The 21,863-nt window shown below is 42.7% G+C and overlaps 1 protein-coding gene and 1 long non-coding RNA gene across 4 annotated transcripts; one reads left to right on the top strand and one right to left on the bottom strand.

Annotated features, from left to right (window-relative positions):
- On the bottom strand, nucleotides 1–911 carry LOC141944755 (uncharacterized). The gene is made up of 2 exons (XR_012629319.1): nucleotides 534–911; nucleotides 1–406 (listed from the first exon to the last, which is right to left on the bottom strand). It is a non-coding gene; the product is annotated as an uncharacterized LOC141944755 (long non-coding RNA).
- A 292-nt stretch (nucleotides 912–1,203) lies between these two features.
- Nucleotides 1,204–19,694, top strand: NFYB (nuclear transcription factor Y subunit beta). 3 transcript variants are annotated; one of them, XM_074871882.1, is made up of 7 exons: nucleotides 1,204–1,325; nucleotides 11,002–11,095; nucleotides 11,592–11,722; nucleotides 13,544–13,741; nucleotides 15,784–15,865; nucleotides 18,965–19,044; nucleotides 19,256–19,694. In XM_074871882.1, the coding sequence occupies exons 2-7, from the start codon at nucleotides 11,002–11,004 to the stop codon at nucleotides 19,286–19,288; spliced, it is 618 nt and encodes a 205-aa protein (XP_074727983.1). In that variant the 5' UTR covers nucleotides 1,204–1,325; the 3' UTR covers nucleotides 19,289–19,694. The 3 variants fall into 3 exon arrangements, with proteins under 3 accessions (XP_074727983.1, XP_074727985.1, XP_074727984.1); XM_074871884.1 differs by having other exon boundaries at nucleotides 1,274–1,353; XM_074871883.1 differs by lacking the exon at nucleotides 1,204–1,325 and adding an exon at nucleotides 1,897–2,716.
- The last annotated feature ends 2,169 nt before the right edge of the window (nucleotides 19,695–21,863 follow it).

Below are 21,863 nucleotides of genomic sequence, written 5' to 3'. Positions count from 1 at the left end.
TTAGGAGAGGAAGGTACTGTATTTGCCAGGTATTAACCAGAAGAACACTAGCAGAGGCCATTGTGAAATACAAGTTTTGTACCAGTTTATGTAAAATAAATTTAAGACCCTCAAGTAATGAAGAATGAGTATAGGTTAGTAAGAACTGCACAAACCAAAATTATTCTTCTTACTTCCATTGTGGGGATTGCACATTACACATGTGTTCATGGCAGATGTGTGCAATGTCTTTGGCTGCCTTCACCTAGATGAAAAATTCCTCTCTCCAATCCAAGTGAATGGCAGGACTGGTGGATTATGAAGTGTTTCATATAAATGCTTCATAAGAGAGGTTTATAAATCTCAGTGGAGAAGTCAGTCCAACTACCCTCTTCACCCAGCAGCCCGTATTTCTTCAGAACAAAGCCTAAAAGTGGAAGGAAAAAGTGGTCGTTAGGCTCTGTATCACCAAGGGGAAATGATTCTTTCAGGTTTCCAGTGAAATTTTATTTCTGTAGAGGGAAGGGGCAACACAGAACCGCAGATCCTCTCACCCCAAGGCTTTGTTCCACCAAACAGTTTGGGACCTCGGTTCCGTGAGCCATCCGGCTCCTTCATCGACCTCCTTCTTCTTCATCACCCTCTTCTTCCTCAGTCTGCGTGAGACCTAGGAACTCACTGAGGGATGTAACGTGTTTTCCTCTCAACCGATGAGGCCAGAGGCAGGTGTAGGGCAGCTCTGGGTAGAGCCGAGGCACGTCTCGACCCTTCATAAAAAACGGCGCCGGCCCTACTGCCAGCAGACCGCTGCAGCGACCGGGGGAGAAGCCGGGGACAAGGCCAGCGGGACACAGCCGGGAAGGCCCCTCCCTCCCCCGTTCCCCACCTCCCAGACTTTCCCTCACCGCAGCCCCGGGGAAGGGCCGCGCCCGGTTAGCGACCCCACCACCCAAACACCGCCCCGCGCGGGAGAGCGCCCTTTTGCCGGCCACGGGCAAAAAGGAACCTGCAGGCGCACCCCGACGGGCGGCTTTACCTCAGCCCAGCCGCGGGGAACCCCTTCGCCCCTCGGCGCGGGGGAGGCGGGCCCGCCGTGTCCCGTGTGTGTCCCCCCCCGCCCCAAGCCAGGCGCCTGGAGGCGGGCAGGGCCGGGCCGGGGCGGCGGCGGGAGGGAGGAGAGCGCGCTGAGGGGAAGAGCCGGCGCGCGTGGCGGGGAGGCGGCGCGGAGGGAGGGCAGCCCGGCTGCGGGAAGCGGGGCTCCGCGCTGGGACTGGTTCCTTCGCAGCCATTTTCTGTCCAACCAAACAGCCGATTTGCGGAGGGAGCCAACCAGGGCCGCACTGGAGGTTTGTGCCTGGCTCCGGCCAATGATTGGTAACCGGTTCCACTGCAGGCTCGAATGAAATGTCCGTCTCCCTCCCCGGGCCCCGGCGCTGCCGCCGCGCCGCCGCGCCGCCGCCGCGGGGATCAGGAAGTGGGGGGCGGCAGCCCCCGGGCCCCGCCACCGGCCGCTCGCCTCTTTGTGCGACCGGAGGCGCGGGGGCCTTGCGGCCAGGGGAGGGGAGCGGAGCGGGTGGGGAGAGAGGGAGGCGACGGTGCGGGCGGGGAGGCGGCGGCGGGGGGTCTTGGCAGGGGCGGCAGGACGGCTGCCCCCGCCGGTGTCACCCTCTCTCCGTGGGGCTGGGCGCGGGGGGGGGTGTCCCCCCCTCCCCCCCGTCCGCTCCGGCTCCATTTTGTGGCCTAGGCGGCGGTGGGGGTAGGAGGCGGAGACGGGAGTGCCGTTGCCCCGCGGCCGTGTCCGCCGCGGGCCGGGGCGCGCGCAGGCGGGGCGCCCGGCACCCCTCACCGGTCGCGGCGGGGCACCCGCGGGGCGCACGGCCTCGGGCCGACCCGGCCTGACGGCCGCCGCGATCCCCCGGCAGCGAGCGCTCGGTCTGCCCCAGGCCCCTCTTCCCGGTGGCGGCATGGCGGGCGGGGGCGAGGGGGGGGCGGCTTTGTGGCGGCCGCGCCTCGCCGTGCGCGGGCGGAGGGGGCTCCGCTCTCTTTTGTTTTTGCCCGGCCAGCGCCGCAGCCCGCTGAGCCCCCTCCCCTCGCCGCGGGAGCGAGGGGCCGCGGCCCCACCACGCCCACGGTCCCTCGCTGGGCCGGGAGCCGGGCAGCGGGGCGAGAGCGGCCCGGCCCCCGTCGCTGCCGCCGCTGTTGTTGAGACCGAAATTTCCGTGAAGGTCTGGCGGTGTTTTGCGGGGATGAGGAGTGCAGGGCGAGGCCCCGGGATGTGGTGAGGGTGCCCGGGTGAGCGTGCGGGCAGCCCGAGCCGAGCAGGGCGCTTGGGGCAGCGGATAACGGGCAGTGGTCTGCAGGGGGGCTCAGGCCGAGCTCCCGGCCAGCCGGCAGGTACCGGTGTGCGGCCTCTCCTCCCCGCAGGCACGGGAGGCTGCAGCGTTCAGCACGGAAATCACAGCCGAGGTGATGCACAATAAAGTTGCTAGATGACCGGGGAGGCGTTGTCTTGTTCCATTCGAAAACAAGGGATCGCGATAGACAGGTGTCCATCGAATAGATGCGAGCTAGGTGCGAGGAAGACTTTGAGGCTATTTGTGTGAGTAGGAAGGTTTCCCCCTCGTGCCCCTGCGCTGGCTGCGGTTGCATCATTGAAGGGCACGAAATCAGGAAGTGAGATCGATCGGCTGGCACAGCCGAGCAGCATCGACGACTTATCCCGTAACACACATGGCAGGTAGGAGAGAGACGGGACTCTGCTGTTCTCAATGTCTACACAACTGTTGTGTGTTCAGCAAGTGGTGTTTGGGCATACTTGTGTGTGCCAGCCACTGCTCCGTCCAGAAATTAGGTAGTCGGTGATCCTGAAGAGTATTGTGTAGGTTACTCACAGGCAATCATGTTGGAAAAAAAAAAAAATTCATGTGTTCTAGTAATGTTTCTGTAGCTATTAAGATACACTTCCTAGGTCCTGCAGCAATACTGCAGCAGTAGAAAATCAGTCAACGTCTAGTCTAGCTTTACCAGTTTCTTCGAGGCTTAACCAAAAAGACTTTGTTCTGCAAAGAACTGTCATGTAAAAGCTACCTAGTGTGCTTGGATTGCTTTTGGGAGGGCAAAATAATTGATAACAATGACCCAAAGCTTTGTAGGCAGTGAGGGACGTAGAAATCTAGATTTCAGCCCTTGAATGATCTCTCTTATATGTAGTAACCTTTGCCTATCTTGCTGATAGATGGAAGTTAGTGTCAGTTAAAAAAAATGGCAGCTTTCTCGAAAGAAGCTCACGCAAAATAGTAGCAAAAAGCAAAATGGAAGGAGCTGCTTTGGGCATTATGCAGAGTCTGGCGTTAATTGGCTTGCAGGAATGGAGGAATGGTGTTTATGCATAATCATTAGCATAGCGTTCCTAAACAATAAGATTAGTGATTACTTCCTTTTTTTTTTCTGCTTGTGTGGCCTATGGTATGACAGTTACAATGTTAAGGGAGGATCCATCTGTAATTCTCTGGGAGACCCAAGATGGTTTAATGTGAATCATTATTTATGAGGTCTGCATGAGATGCTTGTGCTCTGTATTGAGCGGGTGCTTATATATGGTCTTGGCTGCTAGCAGGTACAGCTATGAAATTACATTTGAAAGAAGTCAAGAATACTGGATATTACTCTTTATACTTTAATATTTGACAATTACACCAGTTCAAAGTTTTAATAGATATCATCTTAGTTGTGGTAATAATTACATGAAGGGAGGCAGCGTACAGAAATTGAGTGAAAAAGATTGTTCAAGATACTGTAAATACATGAAATGTTAAATACTATGAAACTTTCGGGTATCTTGTTTTGTCAACATTTAAAAAGTCTTGCAAGGCTCTTCCTTTAGTGCTTTCAAATGCAAATCTCTAATGTCACTTCACCTTTAAAATTTTGCTTGGAAAGAAACTTGACTTTCCAGTATTGAGTTTTGCAATAGTATTTCAGAGAAACACAGTATTTGGAAATCAATGTTTTAGTGGCAGGATGCTTGTAAAAAGTGCAAAATATGACTTTATATATACACGTACTAAACAATGTGTAAATAACATCAATAGAATAAAAGAAAGTGTCAGCAAACTTGATAATTTTGGCTGAAAATACTGGCCTGGTCTGAGCTAGCTTTGTAAAACGCTACTTGCCCTATTGCTTGGGAGGAATAAACTTATTAGGATACTTGATGTACTACTGCAATGAAGCAAACATAACCAACTTACAAATGTTATCAGACTCACAAAAGAAAAAGGCAGGATTTATGGATTGCTGCTTTAATAAACAGATAAGCTTAGTTTTTCACAAGAAATGCTAGAAAAGCATCAAAAACTTAATATGGAAAGGTATATGCGACTTTCAGTCAGTGTTGCAGGAGGTGCTGGTGCAGTCTGTTCAGCACTGCTGCCCTCTTCCAGCTTCTGCAAAAGCAACAAAACTGCCTCCGTTCCTCCATTGCATCTCATTTTTTCCCCTCCAGCTTCTCTCTCTTACTGCCAAAAAAGAGAAGGCATGGAAACTCAGTTTCTCTTGCTTGCTCCGTCTCACCGATCCACTCCTACTTGATGTAAAAATACATGCATTGTTAGTCCACCCATATATATTGCAGCTAACCATGGTTGTGAACGGTTAGCCAGCCTAGTAAGGAGCCACCACACACTCTAGCACAGCTGGATCCATGCGGAGGGGACTTGGGGCCAGTGACAGCAGGGCTGGTAAGATAAGCCATGAAGTTGATAATACTGGTACGTGGAGGGGGCCAGTGAAAAGGCCCTATTTGGATTTCATAAGGGAAAGGTTTCCTCCCTGTGGTCCAGGGAAAGGACCTGGTACAGTCTAGATGCTAACAAGCCTTAGTGACGCTGTCAGGTCCTCTCAGCATCGCTCTGCTTCTCCTAATGGTATTCTGCTGTGGGGGAAAACACTGAGTGTGAGAGATTCGAGGAGCCCAAGATGGAGAGAGACAGTGCAGCATCTGTTTGTGTTCTGGGCACATGCTAAGGGGTTTTAACTTTACATTTTTCTGGATCTGCTGCAATGACATCCCGTGAATGCATTTACCTGTCAGTGTTTCTTGCTGCAGGAGACACTGCTTTGCTGCCAGGTGAGAGTTCACTGGGAAAATTGGGTTCTCCAGAAGTCATTGCAAAATGAAAGGAAATTCAAATTGTATTTTTAATTAAAAATTCTTTCTGTATTTCTGTTTAGGGGCAGCAAGTGAGGGTGCAGAAAGCTCAAATAAAACTTTGTTGTCTCTGCTGTTGTGTACTGTTTTACAGCTTTACATCTCTTGTGTTAAGGTGTGGTGGCAAAATTAATGTACAGTGACTGATGTGGTTACTACCTACAGCTTTAGTTATAATTTCTGTCCTGCTTCTGTGGCAGGGACAACTGTGTGGAGAGTGTATCAAGTGCTTCAGCATATCATTTTCTGCTGTCACTCTTGTAGGGTAGCAGTTTTGGGGGACGGGGTGGGTAAATACTACGTGAAGTACTTAAGTCACAAGAGGCCTTTGGTTTCCAGCTCAAGAGACCAGTTTTGCAGACCATTGCCAGGTAACTTCCCCATTCTGAAGACAAAGTCTTGCTTCTTTGATTCTATCTTTGTCTTTTATACTGATCTAAGTTTTGGACCCTTCCTCTCCTCAGTGCTAGCAGGTCTGGGCTTGCATTCTTCTTTAGTTATCATTTAGCTGAACCACTGATAATGCTCTCTTAAGAGAGCTCTTAAGATTAAACAGGATGCAAGTTTTACTTTGAGTTACTTAGGTTTTAGGTTTTATTAATTCAGTATAGATGTATTCTTGGAACAGTCTGAGTTGTGGGCAGCTGACAGGAGCATATTTTCTTAAGCATCCTCCAGAAAATTTTCTACCAGATGTCGGTGTAAACCTGTGTGTTCATTCACTTGCATCTTAGCACTGAATTTTCTTTGATGCCCTTCATCTGAAATGTTTCTCTTTTAACATATTCCTCAGGTTAATTTCCCTGGATCCATTAATTTGTATATTCCTAGTAATGTTTGTCATTAGAGATTAAAAAAAAAAACCACTAAAACCCCAAACAAAGAGAAGACCACCACCAGAAAACTTAGTGCTGCTGCTCAGACACTTTTTGCAGTGTATCACTGAATATTTGGATTGAGTGTCCTGTAGTTACTTGGTTTCTCTCCATCTCTGTTGATAAAATCAGATGGTGGCACGGTCACTTCAGAGACTGATGTGTTGTCGCTTCTGATATGCTCAGCGCTCAGTCTTGATTCAGTCAATATGTGTGTGCATGGAGGAGCTTCAGTGTTTTCCTAGCACTAAAGGCTAAGGATAATGTAAACGTGCAATAAAAAAGGGCTTCTTGCAGATGTGTGTGATACGTGCTACTAGACCAACGTGTTGGAAGCCCTTCTCCCTCGTGCGATTCTGTAGCCGCACAGATGTAGGAGATGCTGTCTTGTATTAAAAGACGTTGCAGTGTCTGCCTGCTGAAACTGCCATACAAATGCAAATTGGTACTTTTCTTTAAAGAAAGTTGTGACGTCTCCAGGTGCTAAATCAAAATCTGAGAGGAGAGTGCCTGTACATCTGAACCTTTTAGGATTAGATCTCCCAGGATTCTGCCTGTTCATGAAATTTAGCATCTACTTCCATCCAAAGAAGTAGCTCTTTCTACTAAACATGTCAGCGTAAGGACTGTTGTCCTTTCAGTCTCCAGTGACTGCAGTTACTGTAGGCAGGGTGTTGTTTCTATGCTACGTTGGACTGTTGCATTTTTAGAGTAACATCAGGGACACTGAAAGTTTGTTTCATGCTTTTGGCTTTTGTTTGTTTGGGGTTTTTTTGTTTAAAGGGGGCATTAATTAACAACATTGTATTAAGAGCAATGTTTTCTCATTTTCTGAGCATTGTATTGTGTTGTATGTGTTACAGACCTTGTGCTGAGCTGAAAATCAGATATGTGGTGATTGACTTGAGTTTTGAACATCTGAAATTAAAACCGTAATACCCGAACATGTAATTGTGTTCATTATGAGATGACTAGGATAGCAGGGGCTACATTTTCCAGCAGGGTCATGTTTATGTCATCCATCAGGCTCAAAGAAATACTAGTAGGGTGACTAGATGATATATTAATTACAGTTGCTATATTCCGATGCCTAGATCTAGATTTGAATTAAATGACAAATTTGAGCAAAATTCTTCCATCAAATTTATTTTGATTGAAGTAGTGTGTAGAGATGCCACTTCTTTTCTCACTGCGAGGCCGGCCAAGCTGTGGAAGAGGTCTTAGATTTGAATTAAATGACAAATTTCACTGAAATTCTTCCATCAAACTTATTTGGATTGAAGTAGTGTGTAGAGATGCTGCTCCTTTTCTCACTGTGAGGACAGCCAAGCTCTGGAAGAGGCTTGCAGGGTGACTGTGCTGGCTCTGTCCATGGAGGTCTTCAAGATGTGGCTGGATAAAGCCCTGAGCTTGGAGCTGACCCTGCTTTGAACAGGGATTGGACTAGAGACCTCCCGAGGCCCCTTCCAACCTGAATCATCCTGTGATCCTGGATTAGAACTTGATTATGCTAAGTGTTATGCAGAAGGGTGTTATGCTGAGCATAATCCCCTGTCCCAAGGTTGTCCTGGCAGCTAAACTTTCTTAAAGTAATACCCACAGAAGTAATTTCAGTTGATGTTAAGCAGTCAGTGCCTGTTTTGTTTATCTAAGACAGATCTGCCTTTTTCTTTTGCAAGACTTTTCCTGTCAGTTTTGCTAGTCGTTGTTTTAGATTCATAACGTAGATAAGCTTTCACTCAAATTCTCGCTAATTGTGAAATAATATATAACGTAAGTAGGCATGGAAGTGTGCACACAGAAAGAATAAAAGCAAGGATAGTACCTTGAGGATGCATTAGTCTAATATGGCCAAAACTGTCTAAAGATGCAGCAGAGGTTTAAAAGAGATTCAAGCAGGAATTGTCTTTTGAAGGTGAGCTGGGCTAATGAAAGCAAGATGGTTTCTTAAATAATATTGCTGAGTCTTGGCAATAAAGATTCAGATGGGGTAGCCTGCAGGATGGGTGAGCAGAAACCTGTGAATTACCACATCACTGCAGAAATTTGAAGAATATTGCAATCCTGGAAGAAGGAAACATTTTAGGATATATGTTTCGTAGAAGACTGAAAAAGGAGAGGGGAAGAAACATCAAGACATTTAAAATAGTACTGGGGCTGAGTAAACTTAACGCTGTCTGTAGAGACCCTAATTCTGAGTTAAACTCTAGTAGGTATCAGAGGGCCGAAACTGAGAACAAGACTGCCAGAAAATCCTAACTTAATTTTGGAGGTGACTTTTGGGATTTACCAGACTGTAGAGTGTTAATTGCAGAAGGAAAAAAGACACAACTCTCTTAATGTGGGTGATGTCAATTTTGGTGATCTTGACATGCAGGATTGTGATATCCTTGCATTGTCATTACAGCGAGCTGAGTAAGCAGACTGCAGACCCTTTGGAAAATTGAAAAGCAAAGTTAAATCTCCCAACAAAGAGTCTTCAAAGTGCAGACAAAGCAAATTTACGTGAAAGTTGGCACATGGAAGGCTAATGCCTAAAATGCTACCCTTCCTTTGGCAGAGCTGCTGTGTAAGAAGTGAAACTGTTTTACCAAAGCCCATCAAAAGGGACCAGAAGTGCTCTAAAAAAATCAGTCTGTGCTCGTAATATTCTGTACGATGAAGAAGGGGTGGAAGAGTTTTTTTTCTCTTAAGCAGCTCCTAAGGCTACATCCAGCTGTTACAGTATTGCCTTGAATGTGAGCAGCTCTCAGGTTACTTGTGCATCTGTCCTAAGTGTAGCACCGGATGTCGCCTAAAGGTTTGAAAGCAAAACCCAGCCCTGTGGCCACAGGCAAAGTGCAGATTAGAGAGAGGTTAAATTGCTCATGTTTCTGGGTAGGTATAAAAATAGCACAAGATTGCTTCTCCCTCCCTCTCTCTCTTCAGGCTAATGGTTCTAGAAAGAAGTGAGCTGCATGGTCTCACTGGCGATGACCATGAGACCCCTTGGGGCAGAGGTTGTTTTTCCAAAGACACTGGGGTACCTGAACAGCTGGTGTAGGTCAGCGAGTGAATCGAGCTGGGTTCTGCCTCCCACGGGGCTGTGTGTGTAGCTTGTCAGTAAGGCTGGCTGCTTGTCAGAAAGAGCTGGGGTGGGGAGAGGGAAGGATGGGAAGTGCTGGTCCAGAGCAGGAACTGCATGAAGCATAGAATGGGAATGGAAGAGCTGATTTTCTAGCAAATGGGTAGATAAGCCAATGCTAACAGAGTTGTTTGATGTTAAATGTAGCCAAGAAAATTCGGGGCAAAGGTGAATCTGGTGCCACGCATCTAAATGCATTCAAAAATACCTTTCGATTTGTGTGCCACTGTTGAGTTTCCCCTGTGCTGGGAACCCTTTCTACCTCCTTAATTTTTGCATTGTTTCCTCTCTCTAAAAGAAGCTTTATTAAAGCACATAACTGCAAAAATACCACCTTACATGGGAAAAAAGCACGTGAGCTAAATGTTCTGCAAAAGTTTTTTTTAATATGCTAACTTTCAAGACACCTGCAACTGGGAAACAATTCAAAATTGTCCAAAAGTTTTAAAAGTGGAGACTTGAATTCAAACTTATATTTGGCACTGCTAAAACACCCCCTTTGAAAGTGGAACTGTTGTCTTCCGTGATTTTTTTTTTTTTTTATAGGCTGAAGCTTTCTACTGATCACCTGCTGATAGTGTTTAAGGACATTCATTATTCCTATAAAAAGGCAGAATATAATATGGTAACAGGTTACAGGGGCTGAAGCATTTGATGTTGCAGGAATGCACGTATATCTGCGTGTACGGTGGCAAAACGTGGATGGAAAAGACAGCTATGCCTTGGGTTGCTGTTGTGGCAAGTCCTCACTAAAGAGGTGTGAACTTCCAGGGGATGCAGGAGGCATCTTCACCTCTCTTGCTTCTGCAGAACAAGGATGCACAATACATGCGATGTCTCTGAGCGGTGAGATAGCAGGCTGCTGAGGAGGCTCTGGGCCACCGCCTCTGCGCCGAACAGCACTGTGAGACCTCTTGTTCACAAAATAGATTTCCTAGCAAACATTGAGACTTACCAGCAAATGGCTGCTGATGACCTCAGTAGTTTTGCCGTGTCTGGAAGGGGGAAGGCAGGCTTTTCCCATATTCCTCCAGCTGAAATGTGGTCAGTGCCTCCCGGGACAATAAATCCCTAGCTGGGGAGGGAAGTGCTGGCTCTTCTGGCTTCCCTCTTTCTCCTGGAATTCAAACTACCTATTAAGCTGTGACCTCGTCTCTGAAGCCTCAAGGGGAAGGCTTCTTGTTGGCCACCACGTCAGAACATTGTGAGAGGAGCAGTAAAGGATGCCCAGAGGAGTGAGGCAGGGGAGGATCAGGGAAAGCAAAGGAAAAACAGGACTCAGAAGGCACCTAGGAGTGATTGGTGCCTTCGAGAGGATGAGGATGCAGAGCTGGTCCTCAGATCTGTCTAGGAGATGTTTGTCAGTGGGCTTGATAAAAGCTGTTTGAGTGGAGGGTAATGGTGAGTGAAGGGTGCCATCTGTGTAATAATTGTAGGTAAAGCATTCAGTGAGTGGTGGGCTGGTGCAGGTTTTGAGGGTGATTCAGAGAAACAGATGCCTTGACCTGTTCTGGTCAGACTCTCATGGGAACAAACACAAGGTTGCTGTATATGTGCTGCATAAACCAAATGTTTCTGTGCACAGCCTGTGCCTCTGGCTGAATTTTTGGGGAAGCTTCACAAAATGGTTTCACGATTTCCACTGTCAATAAAGCTCAGTAATGAGATGGGATACTGTTCTCAAATGACAGAGTATTTATGCTTTTATAAGTTGGTCTCATAGTTCTAAGTTGATTAAAGTGCTGTTTTTCAGCAGTAGCTGCACTTAACAGTGTAACAAACATACCTGAAAGGTTTCCACCTTCTGGTTGTAGATGGATGGTGATAGCTCCACAACGGATGCTTCTCAGTTAGGAATTGCTGGAGATTACATTGGCGGCAGTCACTATGTGATACAGCCTCATGATGGTAAGAAATGTTCCAGTAAACACTACTATTTCTGTGTGTGTGTGTGTGTATTATTCCTTTCGGTTCTTGTATAGTTCTCTGCTATCTTCTCTCAAGCTAAGAATTTGCAATTGTTTGTATTCATAATGCCTCACTGTATAAAGTATTTTTTCTGCAGTCTGAAGGTGGAGGTTGGATTTTTCAGTGTTGACACAGAGTCCTTTGGGGTGATGACAAAAAAAATTGATGTTCTAGGAACTGTTTGTGTGTTGATGTGACAATAAGAATGCTTGGTGTTTGGCAGTCACACACATTTCTGCACATAATGTGATAAAGATGATACTGAACAGCCATAAAGGTACCCTGGTGTTGCGTCTATTTTTTAAATTATTTCTACAGTGTTAATACACTCTGCTTTCAAAGGTCTTCATCCTCCAGTGTAAGATTTTAAACTGACTTAATTATTGCCTGCTGTCTATCAAATACAATTTCTGTTAACTTTTCTTTATTTCATTAGACACAGAGGACAGCATGAATGATCATGAAGATACAAATGGCTCAAAAGAGAGTTTCAGAGAACAAGATATATATCTTCCAATTGCAAATGTGGCAAGGATAATGAAAAATGCCATACCCCAAACAGGAAAGGTAATACCCTTGTCTGGTAAAGCAAGTGTGTTAATGAGTTTGATTCCTTCCTCTGAATGAACTTGATCTGGTAGAACAATATATTTTTCCAAATGATCCTGGTTTTTTGGAGGAGAGCCTTAGAAAAGAAAAGAAAAAAAATCTGAGCAGGAGGTGCTTGGGACCAAGTCCATTTTTCTTAGGTTTCTGAAAGCTTTTAGTGGCTGCCATAGTTAGAGTATCCAGAACAGTGCTTTTCATAGGGCTTTCAAGAGCTTTCTTTTTCTAAGATGTGTTTTCTGAAATCATCATAAGGGGTCAGACTTGATGACAATCCTGTATCTGTGAGAATATTTTCTATGCAATTCTCCTTATGAAATTTAATCTGCTTTTATTGAGGTGCATAAAATTTGGAATAAATGAACCATTTTGGATGAAACAAAAAATCCAGTCCTCATCCTGAAGGAAAGAGAATGGTTGGTTTTCCATCGCCTGAATCTTTACATATCCAAATGCCAAAATGACCTACGAAGTCTGCCTTACACCATGTAGCAGATGAGGCCAGATGTTGAAAGACATTGTATTTCTTACTTCTTAGAACAGATAATTTTTTTTTTTAATTCACTCTGCTGAGTTGGTGATTGTGTGTTTGACCATTCTACCTGTTTATCTTAAGCCTTTGCAGGGTTCCTATTACTTGCTGTTTCTCTATTGTATTCCAATACATCTCCTGCCCCAGTAACATTTCCTCTAGCTAAAGCCGATTTGTTTTTTGTTTTTTTTTCTTTTTTTGAGATTACTCTTAAATAGAAGCAAGACATAATTTACTTGCATCTGCTTGTACTTTCGTAGTGTTCAGGGCTTTCTGGAGATCTGGGTGTTACAGTTATATCTTTGCTGCGAAAATCTCTTCACTAGTCCATATTGTCATAAATTTTTAGTGATCAAGATGAGATTTTTCTCAAGAATTTAGCATATGGGATGTCGAGCTATCTTGAAAAATCAGGGAGGTTCTTGTGAAAAACTGCAAGGGAAGCTGCTGGCTGATGAGTACTTCTGAAAATCTCACCCTATGTGTCTGAAAATATCAGAGGAACTAGTGAAGATTCTACATACGGTTTCTGCTTATTTTTTAAAAAAATACAAATAGGTTCTTCTCGTGAAGAATGAGAATCTTAATTGTTGTAATCTTTCAGTTCGCTCCTGTCAGATTCCCAAATAATCATGCTGTTATTTTAAGTCAGGTAGATGACTTTTGTCCAGCTGAAAACCATAACCAAATGTACTTACTTCATTCTTGCCAGGGGCTTATGTTTCTTCATCGGAATTCTCATTTGGAAAATTTATACCAGAATATTAAAGCATTAGAGACGTTTGCTGCTAGGCACGTATTCTAGTCCCTGAATCTGGTCAGGATTGCCAAATTTGTGGGAACGTACTGCAGTGGGGTTGGAACTGCTGGGCCTATTAAAAGGAAGATGGAAGTGGGCTATGGTATTATAATGAGCAGGTTTAAAGAGAAGGTGTAGATAAGCAAAGGAAGCAATACTGGAGCTGCATCTGTATGTAAAAGCTTGTACAGAACATAGTTATGACTTCAGGAGAGACTGGCAGTTGGCTGTGCTGCTTGAAATGGTAAAACAGATCAAAATCGTGTTGCAGCTGTGCTTACACAGAGCAGTGATGACATCCAGTGGTTCCCTCACATACAGGTGTTGCCTAAATGGGTATTACCATCAGTTTTGGGGATGTTTTCTTTATTATCTAGCGTAATCTTTGTGGGTTTTTTCTAAGTCTTCTTGCATCTTGATGAATAATTTTATGATACTTTCTCCTTACTAGATTGCTAAGGATGCAAAGGAATGCGTGCAAGAGTGCGTAAGTGAATTCATCAGCTTTATAACATCAGAAGCAAGTGAGAGGTGTCACCAAGAGAAAAGAAAGACCATCAATGGAGAGGATATTCTCTTTGCCATGTCTACCTTGGGGTTTGATAGCTATGTTGAACCTTTGAAGTTATACCTCCAAAAATTCAGAGAGGTTGGTATATACTTCAGTATTTCCTCATTTATTTAAGCTGGTTGTGTTTATCCTTAGCTCCCTGTCATTGTAATAGTATAATGGATAACTTGCATAGTACCTCACAGCTATTGTCAGGAACTAATGTAATGTTTAAAAGCTTTCCAGAGGATATCAAGAGAAAAAGGACTAAGTAAGCATTTTGATTAGACTTGCTGATTCAGAGTAGTTAAAGCTTTCAACTGAATAAATTCTCTAATATATTGCTGGTAGTAAATCACTCTGTTCTTTAAAGGTGCCTATTAAGAATACTTAATTCAATCTTTGGGTTCAATCAATAAAACTGTACTAGACTGCATCCTCCAAGGAACTAGCCTAATGTCTATTGTTTGTCTGGGCTTCAGATCTGCAAAAGAAAAAGTTGGTTTTCTCATGTCGGAATAATGATTCACATGGAAGCCTATCTGCTTCAATGATTTTTTTAATCTGTGGTTTTTAGCCTGTCCCTCAGTTTGCCTTTGATACATAGTATGTGCTGGGTATGTGATCCAAGCAGTTTAATTTATCCCTTCTCTAGCAGAAAGTGACATTTTTTTCTTTCAGTAATTTAAACATCTTGAAAAAGAAGTTGCTTCTGCTTGGGCTTTTTGTTCTGGTCCGCCCTCCGCCTCCTGTCTGGAGACCAAAGAGAATTACGCTTGCTTGCTTTACTTTGGTGTTCCTTTACCTCAGAATACCAGGTTTGACCAAACAAATCAAAGGTATTTTTATCCAGTGACCTCTCTTCCTCATAGTCCTCAATGAGGAAGTTGTTCAGGATTAAAATAATCCTGGGGAAAAAACTCAAATTAACTTTTTTTTTTTTTTAAATGTGGATCCTTCTGTTGGTATGGCTGCTCTCCTTTACTGACATGAGTGAAGCAGGTATGTCTAAATTGGCAGTGTTGTAGGTAGAGATGCTGTTCAGACTTTGTTCTAAATCTTATGTTCTTTAATCAGTGGGGTCAGACTTGCTAGTGATACTTAATTTACTGATAGCACTTGAAACTTCGCCTTCACAGAAGGGCATTTGCTGTGATAACTGAGTAACAGGAGGTGTAATCTAAAAGTTGAAGCACTGCTGTGTGCTATCTTTTTCCAGTCCCGTGGAGCAGTTGCACATGCCGTCAAAGTGGTGTATGTGCCTTAATAAAAAAATGCAAGTAGTGCCTAACTAATTTCAGTACTTCTGGAGAAGTCTGAAGTGGATCTATGCTACTTTCATTCTGAAATGACCATTTTTGCAGGTATATGCTGTGGTAGCAGAATAGTGGGACTGGTTTTTATTTGGATGGATGGATGGATTGGATGGTTTTGCTTACCAGTTTTAAATCTCCATTCCAGCTAGGTCTGTCTTCAGGGTGCCATATATAGTGAAATATTTCTGTTTTGTAGCTTAGTACTTAGTCTACATCAAACAGTTGCAGAGAATACTTTTTTTATACCTATATTATTTTCTTAGATTCTTATGTAATAGCATAGAGCATCAAACTTCATACTTGCAAAACTGCATGCAGATGATTGGGAGCCTTGGCTTTCTGTGCTGATATCCTTTCTGGCTGTAGTCCTTGATGTGGGAAAAGAAATCCAGTATCTTGGTTTTAAATGTCAACTCTAAGTTGTATGATGATGGCACTTGCATGTGGTTGGTAAGCAAATGTGGCACATTCTCGGTAGTTCTGAGATTCTGTGATTTCTTGTAAATGCTCTTAACTGCTCCTTCTGGGTTACTGAAGATCTTCGACGTTCCATAGAAGGTGAAAGCCTTTCTTAGAAAGACTTGTGGAGTTTTTGTTTCTGAGGAGTATGGCAAAGATGAAAAACACCCTTCATATATTCTTGTACTACTCATGTTCTTAAATCCCGTAGTTTACAGATCTTAGATTTCAAACTCCAGCTGCTGCACAGTGACTCTTCTGCAAGTTCCAAACCTTGGCATCTTGAAACAATCTCAAGCCAACTGTAGTCTAACACAAATTCTTTCTCTTTTCCCCTTTTTTTTTTTTTTTTTCTTCTCTCTCCAGGCAATGAAAGGAGAAAAGGGCATTGGGGGAACAGTTACAACTGGAGATGGTCTAAGTGAGGAACTCACAGAGGAAGCATTTAGTAAGTAATACTTTTTAACTTATTACATTATTACTATGGCTTTTCTATAAACAACACTTCCTTTAGACATCAGAATTCTTACTTGAGGAATACGTCCTGGACTGGCCACATATTACACCTGTGATCCATTGAGATTTTCATTTGAGATGTCTGGAGAATAACCTGTGCTCAGATAAATTCTCCTGACTGGGAGGAGTTTATAGTCAGAATGAAGTAATATATTGATAAGTGATGACACTCTAGTAATAGCTAATGTCAGCTGTGGAAGATTTAAATGCATACACTAGTGCCAGTAGTTTTCTCTACACTTAAACACAGATTGTAATGAAAGGTGCAAACTTTTTTTTTTCTTTCTTTTTTCTTTCCCCCCCCCAGTAGCTACATATTTAGGCCACATTCGTTCTACTTGCAAGACTGTTGGGGAAAAAGTAAAATAAACTCCACTTGACGACTTGAGGAGCTCGTCTTTGAGAAATGAGCCAGAGAAGAACATCATCTTCGTATAATTCTAAAACACTTAGTATTTCTTATATTCAAAAGAATGCACAGATTGGCAACTAAAAGGTGTAGGGCAAAGAGCATCATATGCATTCACTGTAGTTTTTCTTCCTTGTACTGTGAATTAAAGCCTGACGGTTGTTGGGACTTTGTATTGGTTTTGTTGAGGCTGGATTCTCGCATGTAGTCTTCTCCTTGGCTTTTAAATGTTATGGGCTGGTAATCTTGAAGCTGATACAAGAAGAATTAGAAGGTGCAGCTCTAATCCTATCTACTGATGAGATTTAGTTATTTAAGTATCTGATAAATCTTCTGTTTAAGATCACTAGTAGACTACTGAACTAGCAAAAATTCAAAGCCTGAGGACTGAAATGACTTACTCAGGGTCTGAAACACACTTTGCTCCCAGTATGATGGTTTTGGCTATATAAAACAGTACAGACTCTTTGGGTCTCTTCTAGCCTGGAAGATAAGCTCATAAAACTGTATGGAAATTAAGAATCTAAACCTAAATATTGCAGGGGACCTATAGAAAGCTTTATTTTTTTTTTAATATGACTAATTCTATAATTAAAGATTAGGCAATGCAGGTAGTAAACTCTTACCCATACTCATATGTAATGCTCTGTTGGTTCAGAAGTAGTAAGACACTAGCACAACTATAGGCCAAATTAATTTACCTTGAGTATGTTGCTGATGGTTTCTAGATTGCAGCTGTTGGGAGTCTGTCTGGCTTGGAAGCTTGTCAAGTCAGTGTATAGAAATTGTTCTAAAAGCTTTATTTTGTATATATTTTGATTTGCACTTCAAGCATGTAAACTGCAGCTCAAGAGTTGAGGGAAAATATATACTTGGAAACTTCTGATTGTGTCTGCATCCAGTATCTTGTTTTGTATGGACAAAGAAGCAAATTCACAGAAAGTTTCTCCTCCAGATGCTCATGCTCTGCTTAGCTTGAGTACAATGCCCACTAGAAAATGTAAATGAGAAAAAAGGAATCCCCTTACATCTGTGGATCCTCTGTCCCCTTCCCAAATTTGATATGGCCCCTGTTAAACAGCAGAAGGTTGAAGATCTGCTCCTAGTCACTTGCTCAGATATCTCAGGCTTGGGAGCCTCAGGGTGCTCTATGAAATAAATCTTGATTTATTGTGATTTGAAAAGAGCAACTTTGGAGATAAACATTAAGCCTTGGCAGGATACAAAGGAAATGTTGCAGTAGCAGAAGAAAAAAAAAAAAAAAAACAAACAACTCATGAAGTGCTGCAGGGGGCAGCTCTCTCCGTAGGGGCAGCTCTAGATCTATTAAGAATGATGGTTTTGCCGCAGCAGTAGCAGCAATAGCTGTGCTACTGTGGCATAACTCTTAGCTCTTTGTTTTAGCTTAGTGCCAGGGCTGGGTCAGAGGCTTGGCATTAAACTATGTTGGATGTGGAACACGTGCATTGAAGGGCAGTAAAATTTTGGACCTGCCACAGCCCCTTCTCACTATAATCTTAATGTATCTCTTAACTTGCAACTTAAGTATTTAGAAATTGTACAATGAAGGTAGGAGGAAAAAAAAATTAAAACAACAATTTAAGAACCCCAAGCATCAGCTTTCAAATGAAAGCTGTTCCTTGTTTTCAGAATTTTTTTATGGGTTGTAAGTCTTATTTATACATAGTCATACTTCAGAAAGAAAAAAGCCCCATTGTTTGTCTCCTAGTGGAGAATGTTACACTACAGTGACTTAATTTACAACTTACAACAGTTGGGCTGCTTTGCTTCCGAGTAGCAGTTGTAACATACCTGTTCTGAACGTCACAGAGCTCAACATAGGTGTTACTGTAAAGGTTTATCTTAGAGCAGCACTCTCTGTGTTTTCTCTGTAAATCTCAGAAGTATTTTTTACTCTGTTCATTGGCCTCCTCTCTCCTCTACGAAATGCAGAGTTCTTGTGTGTACCCTGAAGGGCATGCAGAAGTCAAACAGTCAAACAATGTAATGACAGGCTCTGGCAGTGCCTTTTTTTTTTCTCTCTCTTTTTTTTTTTTTTTGTCATTGCCTGTCTGCCTGCACTGTCTTCCATGGGACTTCCACGTTACAGAGTCCCTGATGGATCCTGTCTTATAAAGAAGCACAGTGATTTCATTGAGTTCCTCACACACATGTATGCTCAAGTGCTAACCTTCTTCTAAACAAAACAAACTGAATTCTCAGGGTTTCTGGGGGTACTGAATGCTGGAGATGGCTTTTTCAGTGGTCAGGACAGCAAACTCCACTCCCTTTGCCAGTGTACAGCTGTGTATGTTCTGCTTCAGATACATACAGGGGAAGAAGAAGGTGCAGTCTTACTTTTAGATTATCTGATGCAAAATTAAGTTGAATTTTGTTTCCTAAGTGTTTCTTCTCAATGGAAATACACCTGTTTACTTGTAACACTCAGAGACAAGTCTGTCTATATGCAGTGTAGGATGGCAGCTGTCAGGAGAGGAATGGCTCCATAGTCCTGGAGCAGACCACAATTAAAAGTTATTTAATGGTGACAGACACATCAAACAAGGCTCTGTGTATTCTGCAGTTCCTGTCTTAACTTTCTTAAAATACTCTTTCTTTCAGCTAACCAGTTGCCAGCAGGCTTAATAACTACAGATGGCCAACAGCAGAATGTTATGGTCTATACAACATCGTATCAACAGGTACTGTATCCCATCCCCTACTCTCCCTTCTGCTGCTAAAATTCAAACACTAATTCATGTGCCCTCTTCTGGAAGATGAGAATGAATTTTATTTAGTCCTTTGGTGGTGGCTGTCATGACATTCCAACACTGTGACAGTTCAAGGCTGCTAGCTGCAACGCAGTTTCAGAAAAGGTGCATTTGAATGTAAGCTTGCGTTTTCTTTCTCTAGATCTCTGGTGTTCAGCAAATTCAGTTCTCATGATTTGAAGAAAACTTTGTATCTTGGAACACGAGACAGAAAAGCTGTGCATCTCTAACGAAGAGGCAGTTTTAATGACTGGTGAAGAGATTTATCTCTTTGTATATTAAATAGCTGTAATGTAGCTACCAGAAGCTTGACTAATTGAGGTGTGAGTTCTGACTCAAATCTTTTTCATGATGATTTTAAAAAAAATTGGATTTTAAAGGTATTAAAGTATTTTTGTTTTGTACAAGAGTTTGTTGCTCTGTATAACTCCTGTATGCATTGTATATTGCAATTTATTACTGTCAGAGATTTGTAGACAGTTTCTTATTTTCATATTGAATCATGTTACTTTTGTAATTCAGGTAAACAGCTGGGTTAATTCATGTTTACCCTTTGAATAAAATTGTAAGGGTAAAGTTCATTTTTGAATGCAAGTTGCCTTTATTATAAAGATTGAGTTGGTCTTGGTTATGTAACTTGTCTTGCATGACAACCTCAACTAACTTTACATGTCAGCATATTTATTGAAATTTTGAAAGGGACTTTTTCCTCATGAAACTAGCAGCTCAAAAGAATTGCTACAACTGTTTTTTTTTAATGTAACTTCAGAATTAAAAGTTAATCAAAAACAACCAATGCTCTACTACATTTAGAGACTTTGAGCTTATCAACAGTGTTGATGAAAACACTCACTGTGTGTGATGCAGGTCTTCATTTCTTCTTTTTTTCCCCCAGATGCATTAACTCTCTTTAGACTTACTTTGATATATTTAAGGTAGTCTTTGTGCTACTGAAATAACCCTTCCTCTTTATGTATGGTTTTTAGAATCCAAAACTTAGAAATTGAAGGGTAGTGAGGGTGGGAGGGATTTTTATAGTCCTTGTGGTAAAAGATCTCATTTTAACTTTTTACTGAAATGTTTTAAGGTTTCTCGTGAGACTGTGTGAGCTCAAATGTGTTAGCGACTTTTTGTGTACAGGCTGCGTGTATGTGTGAGTGCGTGTGTGACAAACCTGAACAAGGGATACAAATCTGAAATGGAAGACAGACTTCTAGTTTGCTGTCTCTTCCCTGGTTTTGCAATAAACTCTTACCTAGGTAATGTAGTTCTGTGTATTTAGTGAGCTGTTCTTAGTAACTTTGCTGTTTCTTTAATAATTGGGTGGGTAATTTTGTTAGATGCAATGTCTTAGCCTGTTAGGATAGGGATGGTGGTTTTAGTAATATATCTTAATCAGACTGAATTTTGGGACCTTGGATATTTTTACTGTTTGCAGTGGACTGAAATGTAATATAATAATTATCTTTCCACATACCTGTCATTAATTTAAACAACTACACCTTGAATCTGTTGACATATCATTTCTTGCTGATTTTGTCTTTTTTTAAAAAAAACAAGTAACAGTTTAATATTGGGAAAATAGCTTAAACTAAGACATCCCAGAAGCCTGAAATAGCCAGTTCTTTGCTAAACAAAAATTTTATGTATATGCAGATTTGAACAGTTTCTTACAAATCATTATCATGCTGGCAGAGCCTCTGGAGGCAATCCAGTGTATTCTGTGGCGATCTGGATGGATGTGCTGGGTTTTGTGGCAGTCTGTCATTCTTCAGCAGCTACGACTGAACAAATGGAGTTTTTCATTAAATGTAAAACTGAATAACACAATCCCTACATGAGCCCCTTCTGTTTGTATTCTGTTTATTTCAGGCCGTCATACCCTGTTCTTGATGTTCCTGGATTTGCAATGGAAAAAGCTGTGATCTTGGCTAAGGAGAAGCTAGGAGAGATCTGGCAGTTGAATGTGCAGAGTGGGGGCTGAGGTCATCTGACACATTTGGTTGAAACCAGCTACATTTTTTAGTTATAGAATCATAGCATGGTTTGTGTTGGAAGGGATCTTAAAGATTATCTAGTTCCAACCCCCGTGCCATGGGCAGGGACACCTTCCACTAGACCAAGTTGCCCAAAGCCCCGTCCAACCTGGCCTTGAACCCTTCCATGGAGGGGGCAGCCAGAGCTTCTCTGGGCAACCTGTGCCAGTGCCTCATCACCCTCACAGGAAAGAATTTTTTCGTTAGATCTAATCTGAATCTACCCTCTTTCAGTTTAAAACTGTTAACCCTTACCACTACATGCCCTTGTAAAAAGTCCCTCTCCAGCTTGCTTGTAGTCTGCTGTCTCTTCTGTGAGTTTAGGTTAAGGTATTTTGAGTTTGTGGTTTACATACCGTCATGTGAGCAAAGAAGCTGATAGTGCTTCGTTTTTCTTTTTCATTTTTCTTTCTCTTCCCTCTCACCCCCCACAAGGTCCAGGGGCAAAACTGCAACCAGCTTGCTCATTCACTTCCTGAAAATACATACGTAGAAGTAATGGTACAACACTTTAATCTCTCTCTGAAACTATTTACCTAATAAAGTTTGCAGGGTACTATAGTGCTGGTAAAACAAATGTGGTCTGAGGAAATAACTTGCCTAATTGATAGTAGTAGTAGCACAACCACTGTGGAGTCTTTATTTTTGTTTAACAACTCGTAAGTGTTCTCTTTGTAAGTATGTACTCAAAGTTCAAAAGTAGCTTAGACCCAA

This window comes from Strix uralensis, chromosome 5 (assembly GCF_047716275.1).
Source record: "Strix uralensis isolate ZFMK-TIS-50842 chromosome 5, bStrUra1, whole genome shotgun sequence".
Classification (NCBI taxonomy): domain Eukaryota; kingdom Metazoa; phylum Chordata; class Aves; order Strigiformes; family Strigidae; genus Strix; species Strix uralensis.
This window is presented reverse-complemented; position numbering and strand designations above follow the sequence as displayed.

What these genes read in the sequence shown, in the direction of transcription:
- NFYB (XM_074871882.1), top strand. Translation starts at nt 11,002, where the DNA reads ATGGATGGTGATAGCTCCACAACGGATGCTTCTCAGTTAGGAATTGCT. An exon ending in TGTGATACAGCCTCATGATG is followed by an intron (nt 11,096 to 11,591) that starts GTAAGAAATGTT and finishes TTATTTCATTAG; the next exon opens with ACACAGAGGACAGCATGAAT. An exon ending in ATACAACATCGTATCAACAG is followed by an intron (nt 19,045 to 19,255) that starts GTACTGTATCCC and finishes TTCTTTCTCTAG; the next exon opens with ATCTCTGGTGTTCAGCAAAT.